An 18,875-nucleotide genomic window follows, 5' to 3' on the forward strand; every position below is an offset into this window, starting at 1 on the left:
ACAAGGAAGGAGCAGGCCCGCCATTCTTGAGACAACAATTTATGGGGGGGGGGGGCAGGGGTGGACTGGGGAGTCCAGGGGGTTGGGCTGGGGTGGTCTGGTGGGGGGATGCCCACAATGTTCAGAAAGGGTGGGGGGTTCCGGCAGGAGGGATTGGGCATCTCTCCTGCCGGTGATGTACTGGAGGTTTTTTTTCCAGCAGGGACTAGGCATCTCTCCTGCCGGCAATGTTCGGTAGGCGATGTATTGGGGAGAGTTCTGGCAGAAGGGACTGGGCATCCCTCCTGCCTGTATTCTTCATGGAGGGTGGGGACTGTTTGCAGCTAAACTTATCGCGGCAGGGCGATCGCTTGCTGTGATAAGCTCAGCAGCAACCCAATTCTCTAACCAGTGCCTGTGACATGGATGTCAGTTAGAGAATTGAGTTATTAGGTGGGCTTAAGCACGAGTCTCTACAGTATGCCCGTGTGTGATTCTGAAAAGCTGCTTAGTTGGCTTCTGAGACTGGAAGTCCTATACAGAATCTGGCCCATTGTACCTGAATATTTACCACCAACTTACAGCGCTGAATACATCCAGCATCACTTTAAAAGTATTAAGTTTATTATTTATTTGATATACTGCCTATCATTACATCTAGGCGGTTTACAATAAATTTAATAAGAACATAACTGATAAAACAGGGGATTAAAAGATAATATTATTACTGGGACACAAAGGTAATTTTCCAACTCTCACTCTGATAAATTCCACCCAACACCATCTACATTGGAGGGTGGGACTTTTCCCCTCATCGCATGACATATGGGACGATCAATTCAGGATCAACCACAGATTCTTCCAGGGGCTGATCAATACTCTCTTTACATGCACTGGGCTCTACTAACTCATTTTACACATCATGAAAACCACAGCAGACCTAAACTGTGGATCAAAGAAATATACTTACCCTGCTCTTCCGGTACGTCCTACTCTGTGGACATATTCTTCAATGTTTCGAGGAAAATCAAAGTTAAAAACATGAGTAACATCATGTACATCAAGCCCACGTGCTGCTAGATCAGTCGCTACCAATATTCTTACTTTACCTGTAATAGAAATAACTTTTGGTTCATTTAATAAATTCTTTCATGGCTATTACTATCACAGTCCAATAACCTAATCATCTCCTGTCATGCCATCCAAATCACTTATTGGCTGTCACTAAGGCTATCCTAGGTCCAGGTAGGTGATCAATGATTTAGCTAGCAATTAATCTTCCTAATTTAGGTACGATGGCCTTTAGTGATCTCTTTTTAAAAACAATGATATAGAGCAGGGCTCAACCAATCCCAGGTGATAGGATTGCTTCTCTTACTTTGGCATGGTGATCAGGCTTTTCATAGGCTCGAGCCCTGCAGTGCAAGAAGTTCAGAAGGTCTTGCAGGACTTGAAACTGCGAGACTTTCCAAATTTCCTGCACTCAGGGGCTCAAGCCTATGGAGAGCCTGATCGTCATACCGAGATAAGAGAAGCCATTATGAAGCAAGAGCTGGTGGCTGCTGGAGCTGGAGAAAGTGCCAAAGAGATACAGGTAAAGGGAGGGATGTTAGAGAGAGAACGAGAGAGATTGGATGAGGGAAAGGGAGAGGCATATGAGAGGTTGGGTGAGGGCGGGGATGAATATGAGAGAGAATCTAATGGAGACCCAGTTTAGGATGTTAACAAAGAGGGTGTCAACCTATCTAGAGGGTACTGTCACATAGCTGACAGCATGCTTTGGGAAGGGAGACTAATGACTTCAGTAATAATTAGCAGATTCACCTTAAGGGACTGATTTATTGACGTTTCTGTGCCCATAGACACAAAATGTTTGTGTGTGTGTGGATAAAATCTTAGTTCTTCAATTTTTAAAACAGTAATTGCTAATCTGGGAGGGATTTCTATCCTCTCTTCCAACCTTCATTGCAGACAAGTTAGAAGAGTGGGGAAGGATAAGCAAGAAAGGACTTAAACACTTGACTCCTAAGTTTTTAGGCTTGCTCCTAGAATTAATGCCTTATATAGAGCTTCATACATTATCAAAAATATATCAAGTTGACTTGCACTATTTAACATAAGAACATAAGAAATGCCTCCGCTGGGTCAGACCCGAGGTCCATCGCGCCCAGCAGTCCGCTCATGCGGCGGCCCAACAGGTCCAGGACCTGTGCAGTAAATTTCTATCTATACCCCTCTATCCCCTTTCCAAGCAGGAATTTGTCCAAACCTTTCTTAAACCCCAGTACTGTACTCTGCCCTATAACTTCCTCTGGAATTGTATTCCAGGTGTCCACCACACGTTGTGTAAAGAAGAACTTCCTAGCATTAGTTTTGAATTTGCCTCCTTTCAACTTTTCCGAATGCCCTCTTGTTTTTTTATTTTCTGAAAGTTTGAAGAATCTGTCCCTCTCTACTCTCTCTATGCCCTTCATGATCTTGTAAGTCTCTATCATATCCCCTCTTAATCTTCTCTTTTCTAGGGAAAAGAGTCCCAGTTTTTCCAATCTCTCAGCGTATGAAAGGCTTTCCATCCCCTTAATCAGTCGTGTTGCTCTCCTCTGAACTCTCTCGAGCAATGCCATATCCTTCTTAAGGTACGGTGACCAATACTGGACGCAGTACTCAAGATGTGGACGCACCATTGCCCGATACAGCGGCAGGATAACTTCTTTTGTTCTGGTTGTAATACCTTTCTTGATTATACCTAGCATTCTATTCGCTCTCTTAGCGGCAGCTGCGCACTGTGCTGTCGGCTTCATTGTCATGTCCACCATCACCCCCAAGTCCCTTTCTTGGGTACTCTCATTCAAAAACATCCCTCCCATCGCATAATTATACCTCGAGTTTTTGCTTCCCACATGCAATACTTTACACTTCCCAACAATGAATTTCATCTTTCCATCTCTCTGCCCATTCCCCTAGTTTGTCCAAGTCTCTTTGCAATTCTTCGCAGTCCTCCTTTGTCATAGCTCTACTAAATAGTTTGGTGTCATCCACAAATTTTATTATCTCACACTTCGTCCCTGTTTCTAGATCATTTATGAATATGTTAAAAAGCAGTGGCCCGAGCACCGAGCCCTGCGGAACACCACTCGTGACCTTTCTCCAGTCTGAGTAGTGGCCCTTCACCCCTACCCTCTGTTTCCTACCTTCTAACCAGTTTCTGATCCATCTATGCACGTCTCCGTCCACCCCATGGTTCTTCAGTTTTCGGAGTAGACGTTCATGAGGCACCTTGTCAAAGGCTTTCTGGAAATCTAGGTATATGATGTCTATGGGGTCTCCTCTGTCCATTTGTTTGTTAATTCCTTCGAAGAAGTGCAGTAAGTTAGTCAGGCACGATCTTCCCCTGCAGAAACCATGTTGGCTGGTTTTCAGAAGTTCGTTTCTTTCAAAATGTTCATCGATGTTTTCTTTTATCAGTGCTTCCGCCATTTTCCCCGGAACCGAGGTCAGACTCACCGGTCTGTAGTTTCCCGGGTCCCCTCTTGATCTCTTTTTAAAGATGGGCGTAACGTTGGCTATCTTCCAATCCTCCGGAATCACACCTGTTTTCAGAGATAGGTTGCAAATTTGCTGCAGTAGTTCCGCTATTTCCTCCTTTAGTTCCTTCAGAACCCTTGGATGGATTCCATCCGGACCCGGCGATTTGTCAGTTTTTAGTTTTTCTATCTGCCTGCGCACCTCATCAAGGCTCACTTCCATGGATGTTAACTTTTGTGCTTGATTTCCCTTGAAGATTTGTTCAGGTTCCGGTATGTTGGTTGTGTCTTCGCTTGTAAATACCGATGAAAAGAACATGTTAAGTCTTTCTGCGACCTCTTTCTCTTCCTTCACCGCTCCCTTCCGGTCTCCGTCGTCCAGTGGTCCCACCTCCTCCCTAGCCGGCTGTTTCCGGGAGACAGTGTATTCAGATTGTTCCCGAGGAGAGGCAGCGTGGGAGCCCTGCTCCGCCCCTCTCCCTGACCGAAAGGGAACATTTAAAAGAGCACAGCAGCCAGCCGGGCCCCCTTTCAGGCCACCAGCGGGAGACAGCGTATTCAGATTGTTCCCGAGGAGAGGCAGCGTGGGAGCCCTGCTCCGCCCCTTTCCCTGACCGAAAGGGAACATTTAAAAGAGCACAGCAGCCAGCCGGGCCCCCTTTCAGACCACCAGCGGGAGACAGCGTATTCAGATTGTTCCCGAGGAGAGGCAGCGTGGGAGCCCTGCTCCGCCCCTCTCCCTGACCGAAAGGGAACATTTAAAAGAGCACAGCAGCCAGCCGGGCCCCCTTTCAGGCCACCAGCGGGAGACAGCGTATTCAGATTGTTCCCGAGGAGAGGCAGCGTGGGAGCCCTGCTCCGCCCCTCTCCCTGACTGAAAGGGAACATTTAAAAGAGCACAGCGCCAACGGGGCTCAGCCGTTCGGCGCACCGACAAAGGCGCATGCGCCTTAGTGCGCACCTTTGTGAAGCGCCTGCAGTGACGACAGTTGGATTCTGAAGCTAACAAAACAACAGGCTCCAATCAGGTAATCACTTAGATTTAAGCACAACTAACTTGTTGCTATACCTTACCATATGCATAGGTTGGAATACCTTGTTAAACTTAATTCGTGGGTAAACCTTGTTATACTTAATTTGTAAAACCTGTCCCCCGCCAGGATCAGGTTATCAGTTAGCTTCACTCTCAACTAACCTGCTGTACCAAGTTATACTTAACAGTTGGTATACCTTGCTATACTTAATCAGTTGGTTTTACCTGTAATATTGTATATTACCTTGTAATATTACCTTGTAATATTGCTATACTTAATTTTGTTGGTTGTACCTTGTAATATTGTTATTGTTGTATTCATCTCACACTATCCTGTTTAAACATCTAAGAGCACTAAGAACAACTCTCACCACTCAGGCATAGGCAATCCAAAGAGACAGATAACACCAATAGAGCAAAGAACTCCAGAACCAACACCCCTTTTTACTCACAAAAATGTCAACACGCACATTTAAACTCATCCTAGTCCTACTACTGCTCTCCCTACACATTGAGAAATGGAAAACTGCAGGATACCACACACATTCTATACCCATCCTCACAACAACACACAGACTTGTTCAACCCAACAGGAAAGTCCAAAACCCCCAGAACCCTGACACCTTGTCCATTATCCAACCACGAAAACATTCTCACAATCTGGGGAAAAAGACCCCCAACAAAACCTGACAAGACCACAAAAACTTCAAACACCTTCCAGAACACTAATCAATACACTAACTACTCACCCTCTCATAAAATTCACATCAATAGCATGCGCATATATGAATATACGATCTATCAACCCAAAGACAGAACTAATCAAAGACTGGCTGATCAAAGATAATCTAGGTTGCCTCTTCCTAGCTGAAACCTGGCTCACTTCTGACTCAGACCCTAGCATCACTGAATTCTGCCCAAACGGATACAAACTAAAGCTAGTATGTAGAGAAAAGAGAAGAGGAGGAGGTCTAGCAATCATTGCAAAAAACAACTTCAACTGCAAAAAACAACTTCAACATTAAAGTCCTAGCCATGCACTCCACCCCCCACCTAGACCTTCTAGCCTGCCAACTTTCTGACAACACTCTCACAGGAACTCTGAACTGCCTTCTCTGCTATGTCACACCAGGAAAATGGAACACCTCTAAACAAGAACTCGAAGAATTTATCCTCCAGCATTCCCTCTCCTCCACACATAACCTGATCCTAGGAGACATCAATCTCCACTTAGAAGACCACACCTCCAAACAAGTAGCGGACATTCTTTCATACCTCAATACCCTATCTTACCAGATACTCAATCCCGAACCCACGCATGAAAAGGGCCATCAACTTGATATAGCCGCTTACACTTCCCCCAACCTTAACACACAAAACATCCACATCACCAACGGCTCATGGCATCCCACCTTATGGTCTGACCATTACAAGTACACCTTCACAATTAACTGGGTGCAGAATAACAACAAACCCACGCCACACACAACAAGCTTCAAGTCCAGAAAGAAAATCGAACCTACCACATTCTGGGACACAGTAGACCCAGAAATAGACCTAAACAATCCCAAAGGATTCATAAACACCTGGCGCTCCACAAGTGAATCCGCTTTAAACAAACTAGCACCACTAAAAACAAAAAATAAAATATGCAGACCATCAGACAAATGGTTTGACGCCGAACTCCTACACCTAAAAAGACAATGCAGACAATTAGAAAGGACATGGAAAAAACAGAAACAAGACCACACCAAAACAGAATGGAGACACCAAATCAAACAATACAAAATCAAACTGAAGGAAAAAAGAACAGACTACTACTCCAAATTCATTGGCACCGATAAACCGGACACAAAAAAACTTTTCAACCTTGTCAGAAATCTCACTGATACCAAACCCCACCTCGCCACCCTAGGAAACCAAACTCCACCAGCCTCCCAACTAGCGGACCATTTCAAACACAAAATCATCACAATCAGATCCACATTCAACAACTCTCGAAACATCTTAGAAGAGATACTAACAAAACCCACAAAAGACGAAGCCACTTCAGCAGATAGGATCTGGACCGACTTCCCAACAACACAATGGTCAGACCTAGACCGGCTGTACAAAAAATACAGCAAATCTTCATGTGATTTGAACAATTGTCCTCCTTATCTACTAGCTACAGCGTCCACTAAATTCACAGCTGGTCTCACGCTATGGCTGCAAACCACCCTAAGGGAAGGTCAGTTCTCCCCGGAACTTGGCGAAATCATAATTACTCCCATACTAAAAGACCCCAAAGGCCCAATAGACAGCCCAACAAATTATAGACCAATCGCTTCTATACCTCTATACGTCAAACTCATAGAGGGTCTAGTAGCACAATATCTCGCCAATTACCTAGAAGACCACCACATCCTACACCCTACTCAATCCGGATTCAGAACCAATCACAGTACTGAAACACTTCTGGTTTCCCTACTAGACATAGCCCGTCAGCACCTCAGCAAAGGAAATAAGTTACTAATCATCCAACTCGATCTTTCAGCAGCATTCGACTTAGTTGACCATTCCATACTACTCCAGATACTAGATGCCATAGGAATATCAGGTAATGTTCTCAACTGGTTCCAAGGATTCCTCAAAACAAGATCATACAGAGTCAAGTCAAATGATCTTCTATCCGACTCATGGTCAAATCCCTGCGGAGTTCCACAAGGATCCTCTCTATCGCCCATACTTTTCAACCTCTTCATAGCATCCCTAGGCACGGCCCTAGACGCCCTAAACATTACATCCTTCAGCTACGCGGATGATATAACCATCCTCCTACCCTTCGACATTCAAGACCCCACCTCCAACGGACGCCTGAAAACAACATTGGAAACTGTAGAAAAATGGATGACGAACCACAAGTTAAAACTGAATGCGGAGAAAACCAAATTCCTACTACTAGAGAAGGAACAAAAACCATCCCTAACAGAACTAGATGTAAACACAATCAAATATCCAATACAGAATACTCTCAAAATTCTGGGAACACACCTAGACAGAGGCTGCACAATGCAAACACAAATACACAAAACCATAAAAAAAGCATTCTTCACCATGCGAAACCTAAGAAAAATAAGAAAATTATTTTCCAAAGAACACTTCAAGATCATTGTACAATCCCTCATACTCAGCTCCTTAGATTACTGCAACAGCCTCTACCTACCTTGCCCAAATACTATGATAAAACAACTACAGACCGTTCAGAACACAGCTATCAGACTCATCTACTCGCTCAGCAAATTCGACCACGTCACACCCGCCTATGTAGACTTTCACTGGCTTCCGATAAAAGCAAGAACTCAATTCAAACTTTACTGCTTACTTTTCAAAGTAACCCATGGTATGGCCCCCAATTACCTGAACAACCGTCTTTGCCGCTACCGACTACCCAGATCAAGAAGAACTCAGAATCTTTTCACCTTCCCCCCTCATAATGGTACCCGACGTAAGAAACTTTACGACAGCCTTCTAGCAACTCAGGCAGCGAAAATTGACCCCACCATCACCAAACTGATGATCAAAACAACAGACATCAAAGTGTTTTGGAAAGAAATCAAAACATTTCTTTTCAAAAAACACGTCCTTACTTAATATTCCCCTCCCCAATCACACATGCACTCTCCCCAGCAAATAACACACTAGTCATCCCCTTGAACCTCATTTACCAAAAATATCCAAACTCCTAAATAAGCATCTCCCTTAGGTATCCATTTAACCTTCTCCTAAATAAGCATCTCCCTTAGGTATCCACTCAACTGATTCCTTCAAAGTTAGGTATCTTTCTTCAGTTGCCTATATTGTTTTCCCCACTGAACCTTGTAACTACTTGAACCCTGTCAAGCTATTCTATCGATAAATCCAGATATCTTATACTTGTATTTCTATACCACAACATGTAATTTACTTAAATAGTTGTAATGTAATTCTCTCGGTAATGTCCTGATCTCTTTTAACTGTAATCCGCTTAGAAACGCAAGGCACAGGCGGAATAGAAATCACAAATGTAATGTAATATATCTAAAGAACGGCTTGAAATTTCGTGCTTCCCTGGCTAGCCTCTCTTCATACTCTTTTTTGGCTTTTCGAACCACCGTGACATTCTTTTTGATACTTTCTGTGATCTTTCCAGTTTCCCTCAGATTTGTCCTTCTTCCATTTTCTGAATGAGTTTTTCTTATTGCCTATCGCTTCCTTCACTATTTTAGTTATCCACGCCGGGTCTTTTGTTCGACTCTTGTTGCACCCTTTTCTGAATTTGGGTATATACAGATTTTGCGCCTCGCTCACTGTATTCTTGAAAAAGGACCAGGCATGTTCTACCGTATGCCATTTTTTGGAAGTGTTCCTAAGTTTCTTCTTTACCATTCCTCTCATTGCTTCGTAGTTTCCCTTCCTGAAGTTAAAAGTTGTCGCTATGGTTCTCTTTCCTTTCAGTATTCCTATTTCCACCTTGAACTTGATCATATTATGATCGCTGTTTCCCAACGGTCCCACTACTTCCACTTCCTTTGCAGGTCCCCTTAGCCCATTTAGGATTAGATCCAGAGTGGCATTTCCTCTCGTCGGTTCTCTAACAAGCTGCTCCTTGAAGCAATCTTGTACAGCCTCCAGAAAGTCTGCCTCCCTAGCGCATCTTGAGCTTCCAAGACTCCAGTCTATCCCAGGGTAGTTGAAATCTCCCATAATAACTGTCCATAATTTCATGGACAGTGCAGACTTATGTTTCTTGTTGCTCAGAAGCTACTTCTTACTTTTTGGACTCCAGCTTATTTGTAACAGTCTCTGGGAAATATGACTGAACACCAGAACTTTCAGTTAAGTTTTCCTAGAGATAATCATATTTATTGGGATTTATGAAGAGATTCACCCAAAGCACTGTACAGCAGGCTCAGTTTAACATAACATTTACAATTTTGTTACCAATGACCAAATATAACCTTAAATAAAATTAATAAGGTAAACTTGGAAATGGCGAACTACTGTAAAATCTAATGAGGGGACTAACATGATACAGTATTAGAAATATATAACCATTTGGAGGATATCACCTGCTGAATGGCAGCATAACAAACGAGCTCCCTCAAGCCCCAGTATAAATTAGTGGAAAGCTGCTGAGAAAAGAAAGAAGTTACCAGATTTGAAGATGTACACTTACCAGACAGCAGATCAAAATTGGCAGTGCCTTCCAAAATGGTGCTGGCGCCTAGAGAAACTATGTTGCATGAAAATCATGAGCACTTTGCCGTGGTGCTCGAGTCCATGGCAGAATTACAACCAGCGACCAGAGAAGAACTATGGAACTAGATGTAGGATCTCAAGTATGCAACCGTAAGCATCAAAAGTGAATTACATGTGGATGTTAAGCGATGTGAGGGTGTCTACATCCCCCTCACATAGAGGCACCTAGGAAGGTGGAGAACCGTAAATGACAAGCCAACAATCAGTGAAAGACCCATTAAGATGTTGTAAAAAAGGCTTGGTCTGTGATCTACAAAATCAGCCCTAAAAGGAACAGCTAGGTAGGAGGTTTCACCTGAGCCCTAAAGGCAGAACATCAAGCTCTTCCAATAGAGATGCAAGGCAATTATTTTTCTCAAATCTAATTCCAGGGGAGGAGTCAACTGCACTATAAGCAGCAGCATGGAACAGAACTCAATCTCCCTCTGCGGAGAACAAAGGGAAGGACACCAAATCTCATCTGGAAGCCATAACCCTTGAGACAAGGTATGGATGTTTTGTTTTGGAAGTAGCTTAAAGGACAACTGGGGTTTTTTATTTCCTGCTAGAGTGATGTGATATATGAAGCCAAAAGTTGCCCAGGTGGGACAAAACCTGATCCAATTATATAGTTTGTCTGTCTCTCAATGGATCAAAGAGAGAACAACAGTTATCTGAATTGTTGTGGCTTATATATATTGCATATGAACTCGGGGATGTTGCGGTTTTCAACTGAATTTTGGAAGGAGGAAGAGCCAGTCAGGATGAGGCCCTCTGGTAACTCTTGGCAGCTAGGACTTAACTGATTATGAGGAAACCAGAAATCTTCATGTGAACAAGAGTGATGGGTTCATAGGTACTTGGCCCACGTACCATAGGTGGGCAGTGATAGGTTCATGGGCTCTCAGCCCATGTACCACATGTGGGACTAAAATGGAAAATGGAGGCGAATGGGTCACAGATTAGGTGAATTTGAGAATAAAGTAATTGATCATGATGTGAATGTAGTAGAACTGCAGCAGCACTATGCAGATCTTGAAAGCAAGGAGGATGAAATGCAGCTAAAATACAAGAGGGTAAAAATAGAGCCTGCAGAAAATAAACCTGAGAGTGAGAGGGGTCCCGAAGTGCTGACCAAAATGATGCAGATATGATACAAAGGATCTGTCAAATTCTTTCTAGCTGCTGGTAAGACCACGAACCTGCCCTCTATTGAATTCAAGAGGGTTCATGAGCACTGGGAAATAATACTTTGGACCAACCAAGAAACATTATTTCCTGTGTCTTTCAATTTTCTATTAAGAAGCAAATTTTTACAAGTGGCAAGAAAAGTGTGACATATTGACTGGGAAGGAGCAATGGCTGACACTTTTCCAGATATATCAACCATAACCTACTATCTTGCTGCTCATAACATTCGCTATAAAATGGCACTATTCATTTGCTCTCTCCTTTACAATAATGAATCCGTTTTGCAAAGTTACAATGCCCCGAGAAATGTAACCAATCCTACACAAAGACAACTCACTGAAAGACACAGTGGACAGAGAGAAGCTGAATACTGCCTCTACTCATCAGAGCACTTTGGAGCAATGATGGTGCAGGAGACACAAAACAGCCACACACAGCAGTAAAGATCTGATGATAGTGAGGGAGATCTAGAACAAATGGCTAAGAACTGATTTGATGCCTTATTGTCAATAGCTTCAGTATATTTCAAAGGACTTGTTAAAAAAAACAAACAACAAACAACCCGTTCTGGAACACAATGTTTGTAAAGTTTCGCTGTTTTCTATTGATAAAGGGGAGGGAGATGAAAGAGTTAAACATGTTGAAGGTTTGTTTTGTGATAATGATTTGTTGATGGAGGACATAATACAGGAGAGAGAACTGGGAGAGTGGGTGAGGACCAAGATGATAAAGGGGATGGAACGCCTCTTGTATGAGGAAAGACAAACAGTTAGGGCTCTTCAGCTTGGAAAAGAGAAAGTTGAGGGGAGATATGATTGAAGTCTACAAAATCCTGAGTGGAGTAGAACGGGTACAAGTGGATCGATTTTTCATGCCATCAAAAATTACAAAGACTAGGGGACACTCGATGAAGTTACAGAGAAATACTCTTAAAACCAATAGGAGGAAATTTTTTTTCACTTTGAGAATAGTTAAGCTCTGGAACACGTTGTGGTAAAAGCAGATAGTGTAACTGGTTTTAAGAAAGGTTTGGACAAATTTCTGGAGGAAAAGTTCATAGTCTGTTATTAAGACATGGGGGGAAGCCTCTGCTTGCCCTGGATTGGTAGCATGGAGTGTTGCTACTCTTTGGGTTTTGGCCAGGTATTAGTGATCTGGATTGGCCACCATGAGACCGGGCTATTAGGCTTGATGAACCATTGGTCTGACTCAGTAAGGCTATTCTTTTTTTTAATTCTTTATTTATACATTTGTTATAATTTAAATAACAAACATAAAGGAATATCCATTTCATCAACAGCATAAAAATAAAGTACAAATAAAAATTATATCAATGACCTAGTCCACATCATATGAGTAAGGCTATTCTTATGTTCTTATAAGTAGCCCTTAATAGATGGGTTAGTCCATTGCAGAAGGTAAGGGGGACAGTAGGATTAACAAGATGGATGGGCATTATAGGAGGAGGTTAGGGCATTGGGGGTAGGCGATGGGGAAAGAAGGTGAATTGTGTAATTGAAAGGCGTGGGAGGTGGTGGTAGGGAAGTACAATAGAAGGGACAGATGGAATGGTATGGGGACTGTGCTCAATGCAAAACTCAGGATACAGGTAGAATATGAGCATTATAGACACCTTCTATGGGTATTAAGAATAATGGTATAGGTGTCCATGAATGTGGGACATCTTAACTCCCTGTATGACACTTTAAAGAAGCAGAGAAATTACATATAGGGGTATTATTCATACAATAATCATCTCTGTCCAGTCCACAATAAATATGTTTTAGCTTCTAATAAGATAAAAGCAAAATCAAACGGGGTGGGAATAGTCCTAAAGGTCGCTGCAGCATAATATAAAAGAGGTTGTCAAGGACAGAGAGAATACTAGCATATTTATTAGTGACAGAAATAGATCAATGATACACATTAGTTTATATATGCTCCTTACCAAGGGTGCTTTGTTGTTGCATTAACCAAGATAATATGCAGCATGCAACAGGTCATTTACTTATTGACGAGATTTCAACTTATAATTTGACTCTGGCTTGGACAATACTACCAATAGGGTGAGGTATAGTTAAAAAATAAATAAATAAAAAAGATATACATGGGATCATATAGTTGTCAGGAGAGACCATCATCCTAGTGACAAAGACTATACACACTACTTGGGAGAACATAAAATATACTTGAGAATAGTTATGTGGCTAGTTGCTAAAGACAATATACCCCTCATACAAAGAATGAACACTGAATCCAGAGTTTGGCCTAGTACAGGGGTGGACAAACTTTCTGATTTGTGGGCCACATGGGTTCTTAAATTTGAAAGAGGGGCCAAACCAAGAGCAGATGGATGGAGTGTTTGTGTGAACTATCGTATTTCCCCATGTATAGGAACATAACAGAACAGTCCCTTGAGTCTAGATGAGCCTGCTATTAGCAATGAGGACCCAAATGTGGTGTCTAATTGTGCCGCCCCATCATCCTATAAAACTCTGCGAAGGTATGAAGAGAGGACCACACTATAAATCTTTTCGTGTGCCTCAGCCCTGGCCTCCACCCATGAAGAAGCCACACTCCTAGTCGAATGTGCCTGCAAGGAAATTGGTGATGGTTTCCCACATCCTATATACGTGAACGAGATCGCCATGTGAATCCATCAGGAAATGGTAGCTTTAGAAGCCGGTCTACCCTGGCGACTTGGATTCATTAGCACAAACAGTTGATCCAAGAGACAAAATTTGTTTGTCACATCGAGATAGCGCAGAAGAATTCTCCTGACGTCCAGTCTCTTCAGAGTTTTGTGCTTACTCTTTGAGCCTGTAGAACTACAGTATACATGGGCAGACGAACTTCCTGATTGACATGGAAACCCGAAACCATTTTTGGGAGGAAGTAAGGGACCATGCGCAGTGACACTCCAGCCTCCAAGAATCTGAGAAAAGGCTCTTTGTAGGACTAAGTATGCAGCACTGAAGCTCTTCTCACTGAGACTATAGTGATCAGGAGCACTGTCTTTACTGTAAGATCCATGAGCAACACCTCCTTCAAAGGCTCATATGGAGCTTTGCCGAGAGCCTGCAACACAATATTGAGGTTCCATGTTGGACACAGTTGATGCAGAGGATGCATCCGTAACACTCCCTTCAGAAATCAGGACACATCTGGATGAGATGCCAATGAAAAATTTTCCACTTAGAAACATGATGGCAGATAAAGGCCAAATGACCCATCCAATCTGCTCATCTGCAGTAACCACTATCTTTTCCTTTCTCAAAGAGATCCCATATGAATATCCCAGGCTATTACACCAGTCCTGAAATCTCTTCTAAGTTTTCACATAGGCTGTGACCACCGATGGTTTCTTAGACCTAAGGAGAGTAGCTATGACTATGTCGGCTATTTTTTCTTTCAGTTGTATCTTTGCTTTCCTGACTTACTACCTGCTATGGCCAGCTCTCTCCTCCCTGCTGTACTTCTCTTCTCAAAACCAAGGCTGCAGGCTCTGCACGCAGTCCGCAGCTGACCCAGAAGCCTTCCCAGAGAGAGGGAAGGCTTTCAGGTCAACTGCGAGCCGCATGCAGGACCCATGGCTGTGGCTTTGAGAAGAGAAGTACGGAAGGGAGGAGAGATCCAGCCAGAGGAGGTACCTGTGGGAGGGAGGCAAGTGAGGAGGACGTGGGGAATGTTGGGACATAGAAGGGAGGAAGGAGGGTGCATTGGAACACAGAAGTAAGGGAGGAAACTTCAGACAACGGATTGAGGGAGAGAAGGCATGAACCTTGGATACGAATGGAAGGAGAGGAGCAATAAGTGTTCCCTCTAAGCTGAGCAGGTGTCCTCCAGCTGCATTGCTACCACTAGGGGGTGGAATATTTTCAGTCGCTAAGGACAGGTATGTTCCCTGGAGTCCTGCAGAACTTGCCTGTCCCTCACAATTGAAAAATGTGACAGTAAAACAGCACCCTCTATTGGTGAGACTGTGGGTGGAGGACTCCTGCTCAGCTTAGAGGGAACACTGCCCGCGGCGGCGGTGGAACATAGGATGGAAGAATGGAGGGAGTGAGGAAAGAGACGTTAAGTTGGGAGAGGGAATAGAAAAGGAGAATTGTTAGGCATGGGAGTCCGAGTGAGTGGGAAAGAGATGGTGCACATGGAGAAAAAGGAGAATTGTTAGGCATAGGGAGAGAGAGAAATATTGGACATGGTGTTGGGAGAGGCATGAGGTACAGATACATGGGGAAGAAAGATGAGAGGGAGAAATGTTGGATGTGGTGTTGGAAAGGGAAGAGTGGGATGGATGAAGAAGGAAATTAAGTGTAAACCTCCTATCTTTTCCTTCTATTTAAACTATAGTACTTTATTTTGAATGTTTAATATTTTTATAGACTGTGTACTGTACAGGATCCGAATTACATTCAACTTAAGAACGGTTTAAAAAAAACCAAAAAACAGAACCCGTTCTTAACCCAGGGACTATCTGTATTTAATGGGATTTTTGAAGAGATTCATCCAAGGCGGTGTACAGCAGGTATAATTCAAGATAAAACTTACAATTTTGTTAACAGTAGAAAAAAAGATCAAATATAAACATAAATACAATGAATGAGGTAAAATCAGCAGATTGAAACTTAATAGGACCGCAATGAAACAGTTTCAAAAATATATGTTTATGTTTATTTAAGATTTGATATACCGTTCCTGCATTTTACTGACCTAAGGGGTTTACAATGTATCAAACTAAAATGAAATTAGGTACTTGAGAAAAACTACCCTATCTGTCCTGAAGGCTCACAATCTAGCTAAAGTACCTGATTAAAATAAAAATATGTAATACATTTCCAAGATCAAAAATATACTTAAGAGCACTGAAATTCAAATGAGAGATATAATACATATTAAAAGGGAAGACATAATACTTATGAAGCATCTATTAAGCACAAATCAGAACATTCAAATAACAAATATGATACTGTTTTCTATAATACAACTTATCCTATAGCTGAGGGGTCAAATGCAGATTAGATGAGGACAAGATGGGTAGGCTAAACTAAAAGTTGTTTATACAGTTAACAAGGTATAAGGGACTGATTTAGTGTGTGTTGTAAGCTAGTCCTGGTATAGAATGAGTATTAAAGGCTTGGGTGAAAAGCTAGTATTTCACCTGCTTCCTAAAGTAGAGGTAGTCTGGAGTTAGATGTAGCCCCCTCCCCCCCCCCGGGAGTAAATTCCAGAACATGGGGGCTACTCCTGCAAAGACTCACTGGTGAGTATCACATTATACAATTTTTTTTATGAGGGTACAGACAGTGATGCTCTTTGAGAGGACCTCAAAGATCTCAATGGTATATAAAGGGTTAGCTTGTTCTTTAAGTATTCCGGCCCATTTTGTCTGAGGACCTTGAAAATCAAACTGATTTAAATTTAGCTCTGTAAGGTACTGGTAGCCAGTGTAGTTTGTGCAGGAAGGCAATAAGGTCATGCCTCTTGCAGCCTTCTATCAGTAGTGCTGCAGCATTCTGAATTTAGTTGCAGCTGAAGCAAACTCTTTTTAGTTAGACCAGGGGTCTGCAACCTTTAAGACATAAAGAGCCACTTGGACCCGTTTTCGAAAAGAAAAAAAAACTTGGAGCCGCAAAACCATTATAAAACAAATCTAACACTGCATATATTGTTTCTTATCTTAATGCTATATACAGGATCACTAAATTGAAAATAAAATCATTTTTCCTACCTTTGCTGTTTGGTGATTTCATGAGTCTCTGGTTGCACTTTCTTCTTCTGACTGTGCATCCAATCTTTCTTCCTTTCTTTCAGCCTCCTGTATGTTTCCTCTCCTCCAGACCTCATTCTCTCCCCCAACTTTTTCTTTCTGTCTCCCTGTTCCCCCTTCTTTCTGTCTCTGTCTGCCCCCTTTCTTTCTTTCTCCGTGCCCTCCCCCAAGCCACTCGGTTTGCTGCCACCGCCATCGGGGAATAGCCCCCAAGCCACCGCCGTCCCAAGCTTTCCCTGCAGAAGCATCGCACTGACCAGCATTCCGCTCCCTGACGTCAATTCTGACGTAGGAGAGGAAGTTCCGGGCCAACAAGGCATTTCTCCTCATTCCATCCAGCCTGAGACCCATCTCTCCTTGATCCAGCATTTCCCTTCTGTGTCTGTCAGAATTACCATTCCATCTATTTTCCAGCATCACCCTTCTTTGTGTCCATCTCACTTATATCCCTATCTCACCACTTTTTCAGAATCTTCATTTGTCTCTGTCCTTGTCTTTACCCCATGTTCACCATTTGCCCTTTCAATGTCTTTATCCCCCCCCACACACACTTTTTCAGCATTACTTCTATGTTTCTATTTCACCTCCTCTTCATGTCCCCTCTGTATCTCTATCCTTATTCAGTAGGTCCTACTTACCCTTTCTCTTCTTTGTGTCACTATCTCCATTTTCAGCTTTCCCCCCCTTTTCCTTTGTTACTGCACCCTGTAGCTAGAATCTTTCCACCCTCCCTCCACTCCGGCCCAGCCCAGTATGAAATATTTCCTTTTGTTTCCCTCCCCTCTCTCTTTCTCTCTCTCTTCTGCTCCCTCACCCACGAGTCCTGCATCTGGCCCTCTCCCTTCTACCTGCACCTGGCAACACCCCCCTGCTCCGCGGCTCTCTTCAGCAACTCGTCAGCAGCGGTGATCAAGACAAGCTGCCGACATCGAGGCCTTCCCTCTACGAGTCCCGCCTTTGTGGAAAAAGGAAGTTGAAACAAGCGGGACTCGCAGAGGGTAGGCCCCGACGTCAGAAGCTTGTGTCGATCGCTGCTGCTGAGTTGCCGAAGAGAGCCGCGGAGCAGGGGATGTGGCCGGAAGCAGGTAGAAGGGAGAGGGAGATAGGAAGGCTGTAGATCTCCGGAGCATGACACCGACCCCGGCCAGGATGATTTCTTTTTCAGGCATGCAACTTACAAGTCCGGCGTCGCGGCGGGAAATAGCCATGCTGAGCAGTGAGCTCAGCACTACACAGATGAAAGCCTTGCTTGCTGATTGGTCCGGCGGCACGGCGGGGCGGGGCCGCCGGACCAATCAGCAAGCAAGGCTTTCATCTGTGTATGTGCTGAGCTGCTAAGCATGGCTATTTCCCGCCACGACGCCGGACTTGTAAGGTGCATCCCTGTGTGACACACTACCGGAGCCGCGGCAAAGGTGGAAAAGAGCCGCATGCGGCTCTGGAGCCGCGGGTTGCCGACCCCCGAGTTAGACCAATATACAAGGCATTGCAGTAGTCTAGTCATGATGTTATCATGGCATGGACTACTGTGGTCAGACTTGTTTTTTCAATATATTTAAATGCTCATCTACCTAAAGTAGAACAAAAACATTGTACCAACATTCTTCCACTGGGTGCACTGAGGGTCTCTCCATAACTTAGTACAAATGTAATCTTAAGCAACGACTAGCATTGTCTGTTTTTGTGGGCAAGGAATGCTCTCAAATGGTGCAGGTTAAAGTCAACAAGGTTCAAAAGATTTGCTGTACATGTGGAAGTTAAAATGTACCTTTTTTAAAATCATCAAGGGCTTGTTCTCTATCACACTGCTCCCTGTTTCCATGAAGAGACTGAACAGGAACTCCTTGAAGACTGTAGTCACTAGACAAATCATCAGCACTAGAACAGAAATTTGTTTCAGATGGACACAGCAGATTTCAAGTACTGAACATTTCCAATAAAAGACAAGTACTTTGCATTAACTATTCCATGCTAGTTCACAGTATTTAAAAGGGATTTACAAATGGCATAAACACACTAAAATTATAGCCTCAACTTTGACTCACTCCCAGGGTCTGTTACTTATGTTGCTGCACCTGCTGTGCTGAGCATCTCTGGCTCAAATCTTGCACTTTAA

General features: G+C 43.3%; 1 protein-coding gene across 2 annotated transcripts in view; it reads right to left on the reverse strand.

The window, feature by feature from the left end:
- The window catches only part of DDX43 (DEAD-box helicase 43), a 267,260-nt gene that overhangs the window by 31,294 nt on the left and 217,091 nt on the right, over positions 1–18,875 (reverse strand). The window contains exons 13-14 of one of the 2 annotated variants that reach the window (XM_033935443.1): positions 18,528–18,637; positions 950–1,088 (exon numbers count right to left, since the gene is read on the reverse strand). The exons of the other annotated variant lie outside the window; for it this stretch is intronic. Of the exons in view, the coding sequence (XP_033791334.1) occupies positions 950–1,088; positions 18,528–18,637 (249 nt within the window). The remainder of the gene's footprint in view (positions 1–949; positions 1,089–18,527; positions 18,638–18,875) is intronic. 2 annotated transcript variants of the gene reach the window in all.

Source organism: Geotrypetes seraphini, chromosome 3 (assembly GCF_902459505.1).
Source record: "Geotrypetes seraphini chromosome 3, aGeoSer1.1, whole genome shotgun sequence".
Taxonomy (NCBI): Eukaryota; Metazoa; Chordata; class Amphibia; order Gymnophiona; family Dermophiidae; genus Geotrypetes; species Geotrypetes seraphini.